This window comes from Pleurodeles waltl, chromosome 9, assembly GCF_031143425.1.
Source record: "Pleurodeles waltl isolate 20211129_DDA chromosome 9, aPleWal1.hap1.20221129, whole genome shotgun sequence".
NCBI classification, from domain to species: Eukaryota; Metazoa; Chordata; class Amphibia; order Caudata; family Salamandridae; genus Pleurodeles; species Pleurodeles waltl.
The window spans coordinates 754,222,551-754,239,578 of record NC_090448.1 but is presented as its reverse complement, the minus strand read 5'-3'; the positions used below and the strand labels follow the sequence as shown (position 1 = coordinate 754,239,578).

Sequence of the window (17,028 nt, the reverse complement as noted above, 5' to 3'; positions counted from 1 at the left end):
ACACATCCTCTAGGGCTTCTGCTTCTTATTTTCCCTCTACCCAAGAAAACGGGTTAGGCTGTTGCTGCTGCCATTATGTTGTAACTAGAAATTGGCCGGTTCCTAACTGTTTCTGACCCTGTGCTCCAAAACTTTGCATCCATTCTCCTCTCTGGGGGTGGGGGGGGGGGGTTCCTCTTCTGAATGTGGGCCTGTACACTTGGCGGGTTCCCAATAACCTCACCGTCCCATTTGCCTTTTTCATCACTTCCCAAGTTTAGTCCACTCCAGGTCCAAGAAGCTGATTCCCCGCGAAGGGGCCCGCCAATACCACTGCAGTGCACCGCAAGTTTAAAACTTGTGATACACAACCATGCACGCCTCCACGTGACTGCCTCTGCGGCCAGGCGTCACTGCTGTGTCCGCCGCATCGACGGCTGACTTCAGGCATGAGCTGTCGATATTTTTTTAACCCATTAATTATACTTGTTGCTCTTTTGTGGGTTTCCTCTGGGAGAGGCGACAGGGCATGCCGGTTTTCAAAGGGGTTTGAATTAGCAATCCGTCACTGCACAGCGACGGCTCTCTCCATTTTCCCTTTGACAGGCTCCATCCTTTTGCTCTTTCTCTGGCAGGGGAATAGATGCAGGGGCACGGCCCTCTTCCTTGACATGGAGACCGTAAGAGAGTCTGGCTCAACATGCCGGTCGATGTATTTAGGGTCGAGTAGAAGCTCTTTATTTCTTTTCCATACACGGGGTGACTGCTTTCACTGTCGCCGGCTTCGGGAAAACCTCCTTAACCTTCTGTATTAAGCTGTGAAGCATCGAGAGGCACTGGATCTTTTTATAAACCAGATTTAGTTTTTCCAGGCGAAAATGTGTATGTTCTGTCTACTTTTATCTCCACCCCCTTTCTTATGACTGTATGGTATGCTGAGATATCACCCAGAGAGAAGATCCTTTAGGCACAAATCTCCGACGAAGAGGAGTCTGCCTCAAAGTCTTTCCCACAACATTTCTTCCTATGGGTTGCCGATCCCCAAGTCTTCCAGGTCTGTGGTGAAAATGCTCTCCTCTTCCTCTACATCTGTGTCCTGACTTGCCTCGAGTTTTTCTTCCTGCTCTGTCAAGATGAACTCCTGTGTTGACTTGTTCCTTACATGTCTTGATTCCTTCAGAGGGGTCATGGCTTTCTCAAAGACTTTCTTCCTTTTTCATTAAATTCTAAATTCTTTATCTCAGCCTCCTGAGCCCTCTTCTTTCTCTCAACATTTTCCTTTCGGGGTGCACCCCCCCCCACTTCCTTTTCGGCACTTGATTGCCCTCGGAAGTCAAGAAGATGCCTTTTGGTGTAACCTTACTGGTGACCTTTATGTCGTCGTTGAAAAAACCCATCTCCTACATCAACTGAGCACCGCTTCTGTGTTTTTCCATCAAGGATAGGCCAGCCATGTCTACATTTGCCCAATGCTAGAAGAATGTTATCTCTGAACTAGAGTTTTTGGTTTGATGTACTAGCATTGGACGCAGTCTTACAACTTATGGTCTTGAGATAGGGTGTTCGTCATTCAGAGCAAATTCCCAATGGCAGTTCGGGCAAAACTTAAAGAGTCTGCTCATATTCTAAAATGACCTAGAGGATTTCACCTTGACTAGATAACATTCCTCGAATGTCAATCCCTCAGGAAAAAACACTGAAAAACTTATCTCAAGTGCCAATTTTACTATTTTATTCCAAGCAATTCTCGACAACCTTTGTTGAAATATGAAGAGAGATCTTCGATGCAGCTCTGTACGCAATAGTAGAAAATAAGAATTTCACATGGTGGGCAAGCATATAAGCATTGTGGGATTACAGTTCACATCATACAGGGGCTCCACCTATGTTGACTCCTATCCACAAGCTAACAAACAAACGTTTTAGGAAAACAAGGACGGTTCCGGATCCAACAACTAGATGGCGGAATAGTGCAAAGCATATGGAACCTGAAAGAGATTTCAGACACACAACAAAACACCTCACACTGATGAAAACTACCCTAGACTTTACGAAGAGATAGCACCAAACAACTTTTCTGCCCCAGTCTGCAAAATGGCCACTCACCAAGCGACTGGAAGTTGAGCGCCACCATCTGGCAACCAGCATTCCAGAAGACCTGTGGCATGTAGTTGGAGGAATCCACACGTGTACCCTTGGGGTAGATCCGGCTAAGTTGCTTCTTGTTATATCTGAAGGTGCGTTTGTTAAGGAGGAAACCTGCTGAGGACTGGATGTGGGTTCAGGAGTTTAACAGTGACTGGAACAAAAAAACTGACTTGGTTATGTTTCCAGAATAACAAAGAGAAAAAAGAAATAGATCAAAGAGAAAAAGGGGAGAAGGACTATTCTATTTCTGCCCTCCACCTCTTAGGTGCAGTGAGGATGCACTGTTTGTGAGGACATCAGAAAGAAATCAATGAGCTATGTGCGGTCATCATCAACAGACTGCTCTGTTATGTTAACAGCAGCAAGATGAGGCTCTAAGATGTCGTTGCCAGTAAGAGTTTGTGTTTAGTGATGTCATCAGCAGTGAGCTCTTTGCTGTAACTTGTTTAAAAGCAAATGAGTCCACATTATCATCAGGAAACATTACAACAATGCAGTTCCGCTAGTGGTAAAAGCATGCGTTCCATGGGTAAGTAAAAATGACAATGCTTTACGAGGTTAGCAGCAGGCATACCATCGGCTTCGAGATCATTAACACGGTGTGCTCTATGGTAGCAAAATAGTAAAAACATTTGTTATGATAAAAACAACGTAACCCACAGGGACACATTTGCTATCCGGAGGCCTACTGCGTGCTCCGCAATGTTATCCGCTGGAGAGCCATTTCCACCGAGAAGCAATGAGATCAATGTGTACTCTGTCCATCCCGAGCTTTAGTTTGCTTTATGTCTGACAACTTGCCATACGTTTACGTTCTTGAAAGGCGTAGCCAATTATACCACCAACGTATATATGTATCACTCACTGAGGTTTCCCCCATAAACTCCTAGCCCTTGGCCCCCATTTCTCCAGACTTGCAGGCTAAAGCACCAAAGCACGAGCAAACCTGCTTATCTTCTGGTCGGGGGATAAGTACCTCCTTGAATTCAGACACCACTCGCATCACATCTCTGCTGGTTACACATCGGTTTGGTGGGCGAGTCATCTGGCTCACGCCAGACCAAAGACTACAAGTTATTAGTAATCTTTCGTTAATCTTTGCTTTTCATTTAAACTGTCACGGGTGCTAAGTCGACTCTTTCAAAATGGGTAAAATTAATTTGAAAACGCAAATATTACAAATATAAAGAAGAGATGTGCAGACGTGTGCATATTTGTGGAAAGAAAAAGATATGCAATGGTATGACACCATGAAAGGATACTCCACAAACTCCAGAGGGGATTTGGTGAGCTGCTCCAGTCCCTTCGTTTCAACAAAAGATGACATCTCGAAGTACCTATTACGTTCTAAAGGGGGGGTGGGGAGGGACGGAAAAGAGACATTAGCCCGTTTAAAGCGAAAGTAAGATAAGTAAGAAAGGGGGGAAACAGAAAAGTAAACAGATTGGGGGAAATGAGTGAGAGATAAGTGGGAATGGCGAAAAAAGCGTTAGATGAAGGGGTAACATGGATATACAGGGGGAAGGAGAAAAGGAAATAAAGATTAAAAAAAGGTCTGAGGGACATGGTAAATACTGAGAAAAAGAGAGAAAAATAGACATGTGAGACAAATCGGGGAGAACATGGCAACAGCGATGAGAAGAGAAAGTAAAGAAAGGAGGAGAAAGGTATGGTGAAAAATGAAGGCGACAGAAGGAAAATAAAAGGGAGAAAAGAAAGAGAAAACAGATGAGAGGAGCAAAGGAAAAATATAGAGAAAGAGGGAAGAGCAGTAAGGCCAAGTAAGAGTAGAGACGTATACAGCTACTTATTTGCATCAATTGTTATTCAGCTTGCTGCAATTTTAGATCCATATTGTTGTGCTTTTTAGCCATCTAGTGGCTAAGCTCAGAACTGTTTTTCTTTTTATTTAATGTTACAAAGTTTGGTGTCCGCCACAGGTGAGACTGAATGACTCGTTCTGACACTGGCCTGGAAGACACACGTCCCCGCAGCTAGAGGTGCCTTCCGATTACTGAGCTAAGGGCCTGATCTAGAGTTCAGCGGATGGAGTAAACTCCATCAGGGTGGCCGAGGACATTATGTCCGCCATCCCGACAACCTACCCTTCGCCAAATTTAGAGATCACTGCCGGCCCAGTGGCAATCTCCTTATCTTGATAAGAATTACCTTTGCGGTTCCTGTCAGGTGACAAAAACTTTGGCGGGCAGCCACCTTCAGTTTTGACAGCAGTTTCCCAAGCTTTACTTAAGTGTATGCTTTATGATTTTCAAAAGCGAACACCCAAGGTGGTAGCTCGTTTCTGAAAAGTAAATAAATAATGATCCCCTACACCTAGGGAGTGTCGTCCCAGGGTGAGGCCGTCATTGCTTCTCTTTTTTTTGTCCCTCACCTGGGACGGAAACAGACATGACATCACACAGTTCACCCTAAAAAGGACGGGTAGTGTGAATCCCCGCCCTCTGGATGCTGGAGGAAGCTTTCCATCCACTGAGACAACTAGTGCTCCCCTGCTGGAAAGCTGATGGTCCTCCCGACCCTAAACAGGCAGGGCGAACTCTCCGTCTGGCAGGCAGGCTGCCACTCAGTGGTACTGAGACCTGGAATGACTTTGACAGCATTTCCAGCAACCCCAGAAGAAAGCCTGCTGCAACTAATGAAGGGCTAAATCCAGAATCACGGGTCTAGAGATTTACAGCTCTTGCTGCACCCACTACAGTGAAAAACTACAGACTACAGATAAAGTAAACACACATTCGTAGTGCATTTACCATAATGCACTGGGGCAAACTGCATGCCGGAGTGTGGGAGTGTGCTCCCAACAGTTTCCCGGCAGGCAGGGTTCTCGCTTTTGTTATGGAGTACCTTGTCTGTCAAACTCTAAATTTACCCCAAGTCTTTTTCTATTCTTTAACTACGCCTCAGCTTTGAGTGAGAGAAGGTTGTCTGTGAATCTATGTTGAGTCAAGCTGCAAAACAATTGTTATAGGTCAGTAACAGTTTTGTTGTGGAGCATCAAGGTTCTTTTATTGTTTGGTTGCGAATGCTGTTTTCGGATACATAGTCCCAGTGAACTTTCTTGTCTCATTATAAATCTCCATACGTTCTAACAACTCATCAGTTGCTTGTCCTGACAAAAGTATGCCAAAAAAAGCAAAGTTAGCTGTCTTTACCTGTATCCTAGATTATAAGGCAGACACCTTTAGCCACCAGCCTCTCCTTGTGTTTGAAGAACCCAGGCATGCCTTGGTGTATATGTTAAAGGTCACTCCCCGTCAATACAATTACCTGCTCTTTCTTCGTTTTTTTTAGCTGGTACGTGCTTGAGTACCTCATCACTGTGCACGTGTGGATAATTTGATAATCACAGTGTCCCAAAGGAATAGTGGAGTTGGTTATCTAGACATGTGCTGTGAAATTTCTTTTGAGACTCCACCTAGTTTGCTGCTACATGTACACAATCGTATTAAGGGTAGAGGGGTGACATTCCTCTCAATTCGAGGATTCCTCTATTGCTCTCTTCCTTGTCTCTTTTTTAGAAATGGAAGGGCTATCTTCTCCTTTCAGCTCAATTTCTAGTCTCGGTTTTCAGCCTCTTTTTGGTGCCCTAATGGGTGGGTGCCTGACTGCTAGGATGAACGTTCCAAGTGATGGCTTTTCAACTCAAGGGCTTGGAATATATTCTGTCTTCATAGTTAAGACTCAAAGTCACTGTTTTTGTAGCATGAAAAAATGTACCTCGAAGTTAACAACGTCAATGTTCCACTGGAAGGATATCCTATGTGATTTGTTATTTTAAATCTATTTTCAAGACCTTTGTCTCTGGTAATGCCCGGCTGGCACCAAGCATAAGTTGTGAACCTTGAGTTTAGTTTTAGTTTAGTTTTATGAATTTATAGAGCACGTAGCTACCCTAGGGCATCCCAGCGCTAAAGGTACAGGAAAGTTCTTGGGAGGAGCAAGAAGGACAGGCTAGCGGCTGAAGAGAGTAGTTTTCAACCTCTTCCTAAAAAGAGATTCAGAAGGTTCGTGGCGGAGTTCAGAGGGCAGGGCATTCCAGAGACGGGCAGCCTTAATGATGAAAGAGTTTCCTACCCATGATCTGTTGACACGGGGTGTATAAATCTGCCGAGCAGATGATGATCTCAGGTGTCTCGAAGGAGCATAAATGGAGATTCGCTTGCTAAGGAAATGTGGACCTCTGTTGTGTAGAGCTCTATGGGTGATGCACATAGATTTAAAATGTATGCGCTGTTTGATCAGCAGCCAATGGTGTGCTGCAAGAGCCGGCTTGGCAGACAGATGTCTGGGACAGTTCGTAAGGAGTCTAGCTGCCGCGTTCTGCACAATCTGCAGCTTCTTTACTACATATTCTGGGGAACTAAGATAAAGAGAATTCCCATAATCCAGGCGGGAAAGGACCAATGCCTGGACCAGGATTCTTCTGGGTGAGACAGGAAGATGATTGAGAATCTTCCTAAGAGATCTAACAAAACCAAAGCAAACAGAAGAGATTTCCTTTGCTTGTAATTCCACCTTAAGGCCTTTAATAGAGTGAAAGTCACCATGGCTTGCTTTAAGAAGGTCCGGTGAATGCACATTAAAGTCTGGAAAATGCTCCCTAATCATGTGAAAATATATATGTCCAAGTCCCAGAGAAACTGAAATGTCTTAGGTCTGAGTGCTCACTTTTGCATTTAGTGGCCAGGTCCCTCCGTCTTTTTAAGAAAAGAAACTAACTATTAACAAGCCACAGCATAAAATGCCTAAAAGTCGGGGCCCAGAAGAAAATTTTCCTTGCTCATTGAAACATATAACATAATTTTTAGTAAATTTTCAATGACATTTTACCCATCCATCCAGAGCCTCAAAAGCAAGAAAAAAAAGACAAACTGCACTTTTTGCTGATTTATTTTCTTACTGTGTGACTAAGTACCAACTTTCAAAATACCCAATCCTGGTTTCCATATCTATGTTTATTTTCATCCTTTGAATCTCCTCCTCCTGTGCCATTTGTGCTTCTGAATTCAACAGAAACAAAGCTGGCTCTCAAGATGTGTGTATTTAAAGGTTTCAGGTTCCCTTAATACTGAGTCATGACTGAAGACAGCCACAGAGTACAGTTCGAGGCTGGCAGTGGATAAACACCTCTCAGAAGTACTTAGGTGTAGTTTCTGGCCTGAATGTGAGTACATTCCTTCACCAATGGGAGTGGGAATACAGCCAGGCCTGGCAGGATTATACTCTAAGAGAAGGCATTTAGTGTATCCCGTGGTGCAGTTAGCATCTATGAACACAGTGCCGGTAGTGCCAACTACTTTAGGACTGACAGTGAATATTTACCATCTGAGGTAGAAGAAAAATTAGCTCAAAACTGGAAGATGATATACCCCTCAAAACTGAAAGTGATTAGGCTCTTGGGGCAGACAGTGGGTAACCGTCAGTAGGCACTAATAGATGGCAGTGAGTGCATCTTCTCACATGGCAGTGGGCACAATAGTTGGTGGTCAGTATATCTCCACGAGACAATAGTGGGCATCTGCCTAAGAGCTGGTGCTGTGTAATAATCAGGGCTGACAGTGGGTGTAACTTTATGATTGGGCAGCTGGTATAACAGAGGGCAGCCAGGTGGTATTTTTTTTTTACAGCTGCCACTGGGTGGTACATTACAAACTACATTTTACTAGGATTGTACTCATGCAGAGATGAAGGAGTTGATCTTATATAATCAATAATTTGAGGTTTGATTTTACTGTTGTCCGCTGTCTGGAACTAAATAGATAAAAAATTACTCTTCAATGTATACGTTTCAAACCTGCCATTTGGTTTGCTCATAGAACCACTCAGTATATAGCCCCAGGTTGATCCAGTTCAGAGCTGGGAGTGACTAATGGATGCCACTTAGAACTAGCAGTGGAAATACTACCCATACCCAGAAAAGCATACATTATCTTTGCTGCCAGTAGATATTTTAGAAAGCTGGCAGTGGATAAGGGCTCCAGGTCCTGCAGAGGACCAATCTCATGCCCGAAAGGTCTGCCCTCCTCAACTCCCCCACTGCTGCTCCCTGACCTTTATGCCCCAAACTGGTTTCTACTCACTGCTGGCCACATCAAAGGATTTGAACTTGACAGGCTCCACATAGTTGACAAGGGTGGACATCTCTTCGGTGGCGTTGGCCTCACTGCTTGCTGTTCCCTATGGTGAATATAAAACAACATTACAGAATGAGGCAGAGATTCCAAAGTATAAACATAGAAGGAGGGATGTAAAATGTAAAACTGGTACAAGGAAGCACCTTTAGCGAAGAGGACAAAACAACCATGAAAGTCCCATTCTGCTTCGGCCACCAGATAACACATCCCACTGAGTAACCCACGAATCTAAGACTTCACCTACCAAAAAAGCTTGTCAAGAAATCAACTCAAGCAAAGAAAAAAAGGTAAATTACCTGTATCAACTGTTTTGCAGCTTGGACCCACTGTAGATGCATATTCTGTGCATAATCATTTATATTCCAAACCACCTAAGAACGAAATCTACTAACATTTTTCACCAAAGAAAACTCCCACTTACCACACTTGGAAGAGTCCGCAAAAACCACCCAGAGAATCCATTCCATCACAGAACCCCATTCAGAAGTGCCCACCTTAAAACAACCCTCCCGTTATGGAGCTCCTTTAACTCCTCCCACTAAAGAACCCACCCAAAGAAAACAAAGTCTCTAAATAACCAATACTATGCAGCTGAAAAACTTGAAACATAATCCTCCAGTCACCACAGACGACCCCACCAAAGAAAACCCAAAAAATATAACACCGCCTTTCCAATTATCTATCAAAACACTATCCATTACAAGACAGAATATCCTACAACAAAGACCTACATTGCTTGCCTGCTTATTCCTAAAGAACACCCCGCCAGAGAACTCCTCTCACTACAGGGCCAATACTACCAAGCCATCCCACCACCAGAGAAACCAAAATATGAAAGAACTGATCACACTAAATTATCAATTATAAAGATATTCCATCTCCCCAGAAAACCATTCCTACCAAAGTACCTATCTAGTCATGCAGCTCCACCCACAAAATATTTTCTCCACTAAAGAACTCAAGGCACTGTAGAAACCATCCCACTGGAACATAAACACGTTATTTCCCTTTAAAAATAGCTTTGACGGTTTAGGCTGTTCTAAATTCACATGTTGTACATTATTCCGCCATAACAGAAAAAACAGAACAGGCATATTTAAAGAATGAATTGTTTACCTCAAAGGTTTCTTGGAACTATATAAATATATGAATGTTTATTGTTCTCCAACAGTACCATTTTTATCAACCTTCAATGGCGAAAGCCTAAGTGGACCCTTTGGGAATGCTAACAAGGAACCATATTACCTCATGGAATGTGCCCTTCCATTAAATAAACACTTTTCCCCCTGTTACATTATTGCAGAACCAAATTGGGTCCACAACATGTTTGCCTAGTGATTAAGCAGGAAAAGAGAAGATAATTGTTGGTGACTGCCTTATATGATTTGCTATAAATAATACTCTACCTCTCTCCAAATGTCTAGCATATGGGGGATTCTTTAGCCTTTGAATGAGGATTTTATAAAAATACAGGAAGTTGTATCGTCTGGTTGATATGGAAAAGCAAGACAATGCTTGCCAAAAATTTTGTATTTGTGCCTATGAAAATTATCATGATCAATCTGCAAGTAAGTAAGTGCTTGTAGTTCTCCAATTCTCTTTAATGAGATGCTTGATACAAGGATGACTGACTTACGACTAAGGTGTTTTAAACTTGTCATACAAACAGACTAAAGAGGTTGTCACAATTTACCAACAATCATTTTTAAATTCCACGTTTCCGTTAGTATGTCATAAAAATTGCAACTTATTACCTCAAAGAAAATTTTGGTCACTGGCAATATAAATAATGACTTTCCTTGAGTGCTCATTACATGTGCTGAAATGGCTGCTTAACGCACGCAAAGAAATATCGTTCAATTCACTGTCAACTATTTGTATAACTGTTCCTAGCATTAGTTTTACGGTTGGAAAGGGAAGTGCACAACTGACCCTGATTTACACTATGCAAGAGGTTTTTATTTTGCTCTGCAGCATTTCCTTGTAGTAGGTTTTCCAGTATTCCTCAACACCTCTATAGTATGCTTAATAGGTTAAGATGTCCAAACTCAAAGACTTCAGGAGCCAAGCCAGCAAGATAAAACTCAATGACTCAGTTTGAAATGTTTTCCCTATCTGCATCAGTAGTAAGTTGGGAATGGATGTGAACTTGTGATGTGGTGGTATGCCCTTCATCACAAGTTGTGGAAAACAAGGTGGTCTCACCCAGAACTGATGTCACCAGTATGAAAGTCATTTAAGTATTCATGAATTTGCAGACTATCTGTGGTATCAATGGTGTTCATCCTCACTAAGTTAAGGGTCAAAAGTAAATTGTGGCAAATCCTGCTTGTTCCCGCTGAGGTACCCGGCATCTCCATACTACCAGGCACAGATGGACACCCTGTTGGTATAGGAAACACATGCCAAGGGATACGGGTGTACGTTAAGGAGTCCAACCCAATGACAGGTAACAAGGGTAAAGCCAATAATGGTTTTATTGCCGTTCAGGACTAGTCTGTCCACTGGGGGGGGTGTTGACAGCTAAGATGATAGTGCTACTATGTCTTGTGTCATTTTGCTGCGCTACCACTAATAAGTGGAAATTAGACATTTATGGAGCCTAGTACCCTATTTTTTGACTTGCTATGGGGTGAGCGGGAGGGCAAAGTGTAGCTTTAGTTAAAACTCTGGATGGGGGAGTGGGCTGGGTGACCCTCAATTATAAGGTTTATTTCTGTTCATCGCAACTGCTGTGGCCAGCTAGATAGATGGCGGCCAGAGGAAATCCCGTCGGCGAAGAATCACAAGCAGAGTCAATAACTTCCACATTAATTCAGACCTTAATGGGACCTATGCAAAGATCCTCTCTCCTACCCGGAGTGACAACTAGAGCTAACTATCACTGGGTGAAGAACTTAGGCAGAATATGTAAACTACCAGCCTATACACCAGATCTCCCATTATGTAGCCTCTGAGGTTCCACAAGATGGCATGGATAAGTATAACAGACCCTGGACGAAGGCAGGTATATACTTAGTGGAGAATTCATATGATGGTACTATACTATGTACCTTCAACAAATTAAGAGCTGCATAAGATATTGGGCTAGGACATTTTATGACAGATTAGTGAAGGTAATTAAACTTACTTTGAATGCAGGCATAGACGAGCCTCCCCCCACCTAGTAAGGATTACATTCAAAACTGGCACATGGGTACAGCAGACATAGGGTGACTGTATTTCATAATGCTCTCTTCTATCCTGAGATCAGTAAATGGAAACAGAAGTGGGAGGAAAATCTAGACAGCACTCTGTCTGGTGCAGAGTGGGCTAAAATGTTAGAATATACTAGAATGGGATCAAGAAATACAGTCAATACATTTATAGAGTTTAATCATTTCCTTCTGATTTACCTCTGTTCAGCAACATTAGCTTCAATATAACCAGGCGCAATAAACTGCTGCCTGACATATGGCAGGGCTGCAGAAGATTGTTTCCCCCATCTGGTATGGGATTGTTTGGTAGTGTTGCCATTTTGGGATGACACAGAGAAACTAATATCAAGGGTAACAGATAAGAAGGTTGAAGTCACTCCAGATGCATGTTTGCAATGCCATTTGCAGAGATAAAAAAAATCTAGTTTACAAACAGATTTATTGATTTTGCCTTTGTATTGAATAAACGCAGAATAGCCATGAGAAGGAAGGTACAGATCAAGGCAAAAATAAAAGTATTGCTGGCTGATATCAAAAGAAGGGTCAGAAGCAAAGAGAGCTGCTATAGGTGCAGATATGAATGGGGCAGCAGCCACAGCTCTATGGGGCAAATTTATTTAACAAGAAGAGAAACCAGAGGGTCAATACTCTTGGACAGGGAAAGTTGTTGATATATCAGGTATGGTCTAATATAATTTTGGTAATTTCACGGTTATACATACATAAACAAATTGCGCTATTCAGTAGTATGTTTACTATAAATAAGACTCTAAAGCCACTTGGCAGTGACTAGATTGTTATCAGATTCTGGAAACACTCAAGGGCCGCCCGCAATACTGATGAGAACAATCACTTTTGTACACTAGCACCACAACAACATGGTTTGGGAAAATGAATGCAAACCGTTACATGTTTATAACCACTTTCTCTAGTGCTATCTCAATGTTTGGATACTACAAAATGTTCTTGCAAACACCCAGCCTCGCAGTAAAGAATAAGGTGAAATGGCCGATAAAACTGTATGAACTATGTGTTGGTTGTATATTTGAAAAATCAATACAGAGCAATTACAAATAATAATAATGGGACTGATGATAGTACGTAGAGAAAGAACCCTGACAACTTCCTTGACTGTGTGTTTCTTTCCGAGAGGTAGTGTGGAAACCTGAAGGTGAAGTTAGGCAGTCTGCCTTCAGCCACGTGGTTAACCCCACACACATTCACCAAACACTACTTTTAGGACATTCTTGGCAGACAACAGGCTATGGTTGGTCAGACAGTCTTAAGGACCTTATTGCATCATCCACATGCATGCTTGCAGAAGGGTACTGTTTTACGGTCTATGCAGAGCATGTGTATCTACAGCAACACATTACAAATGGAAAACTTTACTGGCCATATAAAAGCATCTCTTCATAGCTTGTAGTGCTGTTGATTCACGTGTGCCACTCTCCTCTGCAGACGTGTGTGCCTCTGATCAGTAATCTCTTCTCTTTACTAGTTAAGCTCCCTCCGCAATGCACATGTGCACCACACTCTGTTTGCCTATCTCTCTGTGCTTCTCTCACCCACTGTGTAATAAACAATCTAACATGGAATTGGTGCCTATGTGTATTGACAAAAAAAGGCAGTCACTATATAACTTGTGACTTGAAAGACTTATTCAAAGAAAAAAAACCTGAAAACATCTAAGCCCAACACTAGATGGCAGGAGGCACAGCATGTGCATCTACAGCAACATATGCTCCTTTTTTACTGTTCTGATCATTGGTTTTATTTTATTAATTTAAATAGGAATTCTGTTCTGAAATAAACCAGTTGATCACCTGTAAGAATGGTTTTGCATCTTTAAGTTCTTCACATAATCACACGTTAAAACATTATTCAACCATCATTTTTTTGATCAGGAACTCTGCAGTATTTTTTTCAATTTACAAAGGTTTTAGGACTGATTGGCTTGACAGTTCAGCTATATGTTCACCAAATAAGAAGCTTTGAGAAGCAGTACACAGAAGGAGATGCTTAGGCTCTGCCCACGTTGTTTTGCTCCACAAGCGTTTGATTGAGGGGAGAAGGTGTGTGTTTAGGCTAAAAAAAAGTGCTTGCTTTGCTTAGAGGCAACACTTATGCTCAATGCTCTAAGTCTGAGCTGGTAACGGTGGCAAGCCCTTGATGAAGGCTGCACTCGGCTCTGGATACGATCGGTGAGCGCAAACACTCCTCCTGAACTGCTTGTTACCGTCCATCAGGTGCATCCCAGCTGCTGAGTGGTTCAGGGGGTGCAGGCGGCACCACAGCAGTAGAGCAGTGTGGGGCTGCGAAGAGGCACCATGCTCGCTAGCAGGATCCACGGCCCTGGACACAGTTCTTGGGTGAGCAGGTCACGGGCTGTGGAGTGGCTTGCACCCGATGATAGTGATCCGAGGCAGTAGGCACAACTTCGTAGGAGAGGGACTCCGTGATCAGTAGTGATAATCTGTGGCAACAGGCACAGTTTCAGAAGAGTGGTGCAAGGGCTGCAAAGAAGCTAGTGGGCCACAGGGCACCGCTTCAGGGGGGCGGTACGGGGCTGCAGAGAAGCATTGCACTGGCAAGCGATAGTCTGTGACAAGGTTCCACCTGGTCAGAGCGGCGCTGAAGCTGATGAAGTACTGTTTACAAAGTCCTTGATGTCCCTGAGGCCTCAGGGAAAAACAGCAAGCCCTTGAAGATCACTTTTGATAAGAAGGCACAGTCCTTCTTGCAGGGTCAGAGACCAGCAGGGCAACAAGCAGCAGAGCAGTCCTTCCAGTAAGGCAGTCTAGTTGAGTCCTTTGGGCAGCCCAGCAGTTCTTCTGACAGGGTCTTAGTTTCTGGTGCAGTACTGTCTGATTTGAGGGGGGGTCAGAGCAGCAGTACATATAGACAAATGTGTCTTTGAAGTGGGGGAGACTTCAAAGAGTGGTTTTGAAGTGCACCAGTTCACTTTTAGCCCAGTCCTGTTTGCCAGGTTATCTGTGGGTGTCATCAGTCTCTTGTCAAGAAAGACCCAACAGTATGCAGATGATTACAGATGCAGTTGAGTGTCCTGTGTTTATGATTGCCTGGATGGAGTGCTCAAGGGGAGATGTCACCCAGCACCGATCACACGTGGATTGGAGACAGGCTGTAAGGCACATAAAACCGTAAGAGCAGAGAAATGCCTTCTTTCTGAAAGTGGCATTTCTAAAATAGCAATGTCAAATCCAACTTTACCAATAAAGAGAATTTATCATTACCATTCCAAAGGTATGAAACATGAGGTAGCCACTCCTTCTGAATCAGGAATTACAGCTGAAAAGTATTTTTAAGGGATCCCCAATGCTGGCTTATGAGAAGAGCAGGCTTTCAAATATTGGAAAATGACTACCAGGACATGTAAAACTTAACATTACATGTCCTGCCTTTCACATACACTGCATCAAGCCATATGGGTCACATAAGGCCTACCTTAGGTGTGACATATGTAATAAAAAGGGGTTATGAGGCCTGGCAAAGGGTTTTAAATGGCAAGTGGAGGTGGCAGCAAAACTGCACACACAGGTCTTGCAATAGAAGGCATGAGACATGGTTAGGGGCTACTTACGTGGGTTACACAACTGGTGCCGCAGACCCACTAGTAGTATTTAACTTACAGGCCCTGGGCACATATAGTGCACTCTACTAGGGACTTATAATTAAATTAAATATGCCAATTGGGTAGGAGCCAATGTTACTATGTTTAGGGGAGGGAGCACAAGCACTTTAGCACTGGTTGGCAGTGGTAAAGTGCGCAAGGTCCAGAAACCAGCAAAAGTGAGATCACAAAAATGGAGGAAGGCAGGCAAAAAAGTTGGGGAAAACCACCCCAATAGGGCTGTCAGGTCTAACATACCTTTATTATCAAATGGTACCAGAAGTGCATATGATTTGGTACACATAACAGTCAAGTCTTTGTGACATAATAGGCTTTCTGCTTGCTAGACCACCAACCTCACACCATAGTGCATGATTTAGAAACATTAGTAAACAGATTAACTGAACAAAATGGTACATGACCTCTGCAAGCCTACCCCAGTTCTTGGCATAAGAACACAGTCATCTGCATTTAACAGTACAGAAAGTTGCCTGGTCACCACCTTGGATGTATCAGCCCCTACATACATCTACAATTGTTCAAGCTCATTAATACAGAGGCTAAAGAGAAAAGGGGCCAACATGCACCCTTGCCTAACCACCACTCTCCATTAAGGCCATGTCTGACGCACCATGTAAAACTACCATGGATTTGGCTTAGAAAGTGCACAGTTGGGGGTTCAACTCCCATTTCTATCAATCTACCCGATAACGTTGACTGAATGACGCAACTTAACTGAGGTCCATGAGTACTAGGTAAACACAACCATTCTTCACCCTAGTGTATTTGTTAATTATAGGATGAAGGATCAGGCATTGATCTTTAGTCCCCAAGCCCCTTCTAAAGCCATACTGGACATCAGACAGAATACAACTTTCCATGGCCCATGCTCCAGGCAATCTAACAGGACTCTGGCCAGCACCTCAGTTGTAGAATCAATCAGTGATATAGGGGGATAACATCTGGGGTCTCTCCTGTTTTGATCTGACTAGGATTTAGGAGGAGCTATACTTTCAGCACTCAATACATTAACTGATAAAGGAGCCCACAGACCTGCATTATCTCTAAAAAGATCAATAGGTACCCCCATCCAGTCCTTGCGCCTTATTCCTTGGGCTTCGTTCAATGGAGGTAACTACTTCCTTTAAGGTGATTACTAGTAAATCTCAGAAATACACCAATAGATACGGCTCCATCTGTGTCTGTCATTGAACTATCGTACAACTTGAAAAAGTGATCCACCCATATTTGAGGTGGTCTAATGGTACCCAAATTAGTGTTCTGGCTACCTCCGGAAAAACGTGTATTTATAGTCTTCCAAAAAAAGGCCACATCATTCCTACTGATGGTCCCACTCACCTGCATCTTTCTGACTAATGACAATCTTTCTTGCCTTGATTGCCTACTTATTACTGGCTCTATATAACTTATCTTCCTCCACCTCTTACAGAGATCACATGAGAGACCCAGTTACGTTCCAGTGGGCAGAGGAACAAACCCAGCCAAACCGATTTTTACTATTTGTTTTCCTATGTGACAATGTAGTCATCAACTCAGACACTGGTCCACAGAATGCACCTAGGTACTTGAGCAGGCTCACTCCCATCCTCCAGGCAATCCATCCAATTGTCTCTATTCTTGCCCACTACCTTTGTCACTAGGAGTTCGGGAACAATGCTAGCCTATTTTTGCAGGAATGCTTATTTCTGTGAGCGTTGATCGTAAGTATAGATTAACTGAGCTGTGATTGTGTACAAGCCAAGGATAATGAGACTAGCAGAGGGTAAAGATCACTTAAACAATTCTAAGAAATTGTGAAATTTAAAAACTTTTGATCCATGATTTTGAAACAACAATGTACTAAATCATACTTCTGCTCCCTTCCTGGTAAAGGTAACTAGCTTACGACCCACTG

The 17,028-nt window shown here is 43.1% G+C and overlaps 1 protein-coding gene across 1 annotated transcript in view; it reads right to left on the bottom strand.

Annotated features, from left to right (window-relative positions):
* The window catches only part of PLCB3 (phospholipase C beta 3), a 550,119-nt gene that overhangs the window by 117,471 nt on the left and 415,620 nt on the right, over nucleotides 1–17,028 (bottom strand). The window contains exons 17-19 of the mRNA XM_069207906.1: nucleotides 8,229–8,325; nucleotides 3,390–3,474; nucleotides 2,086–2,210 (exon numbers count right to left, since the gene is read on the bottom strand). Coding sequence (XP_069064007.1) covers nucleotides 2,086–2,210; nucleotides 3,390–3,474; nucleotides 8,229–8,325 — 307 coding nt within the window. The remainder of the gene's footprint in view (nucleotides 1–2,085; nucleotides 2,211–3,389; nucleotides 3,475–8,228; nucleotides 8,326–17,028) is intronic.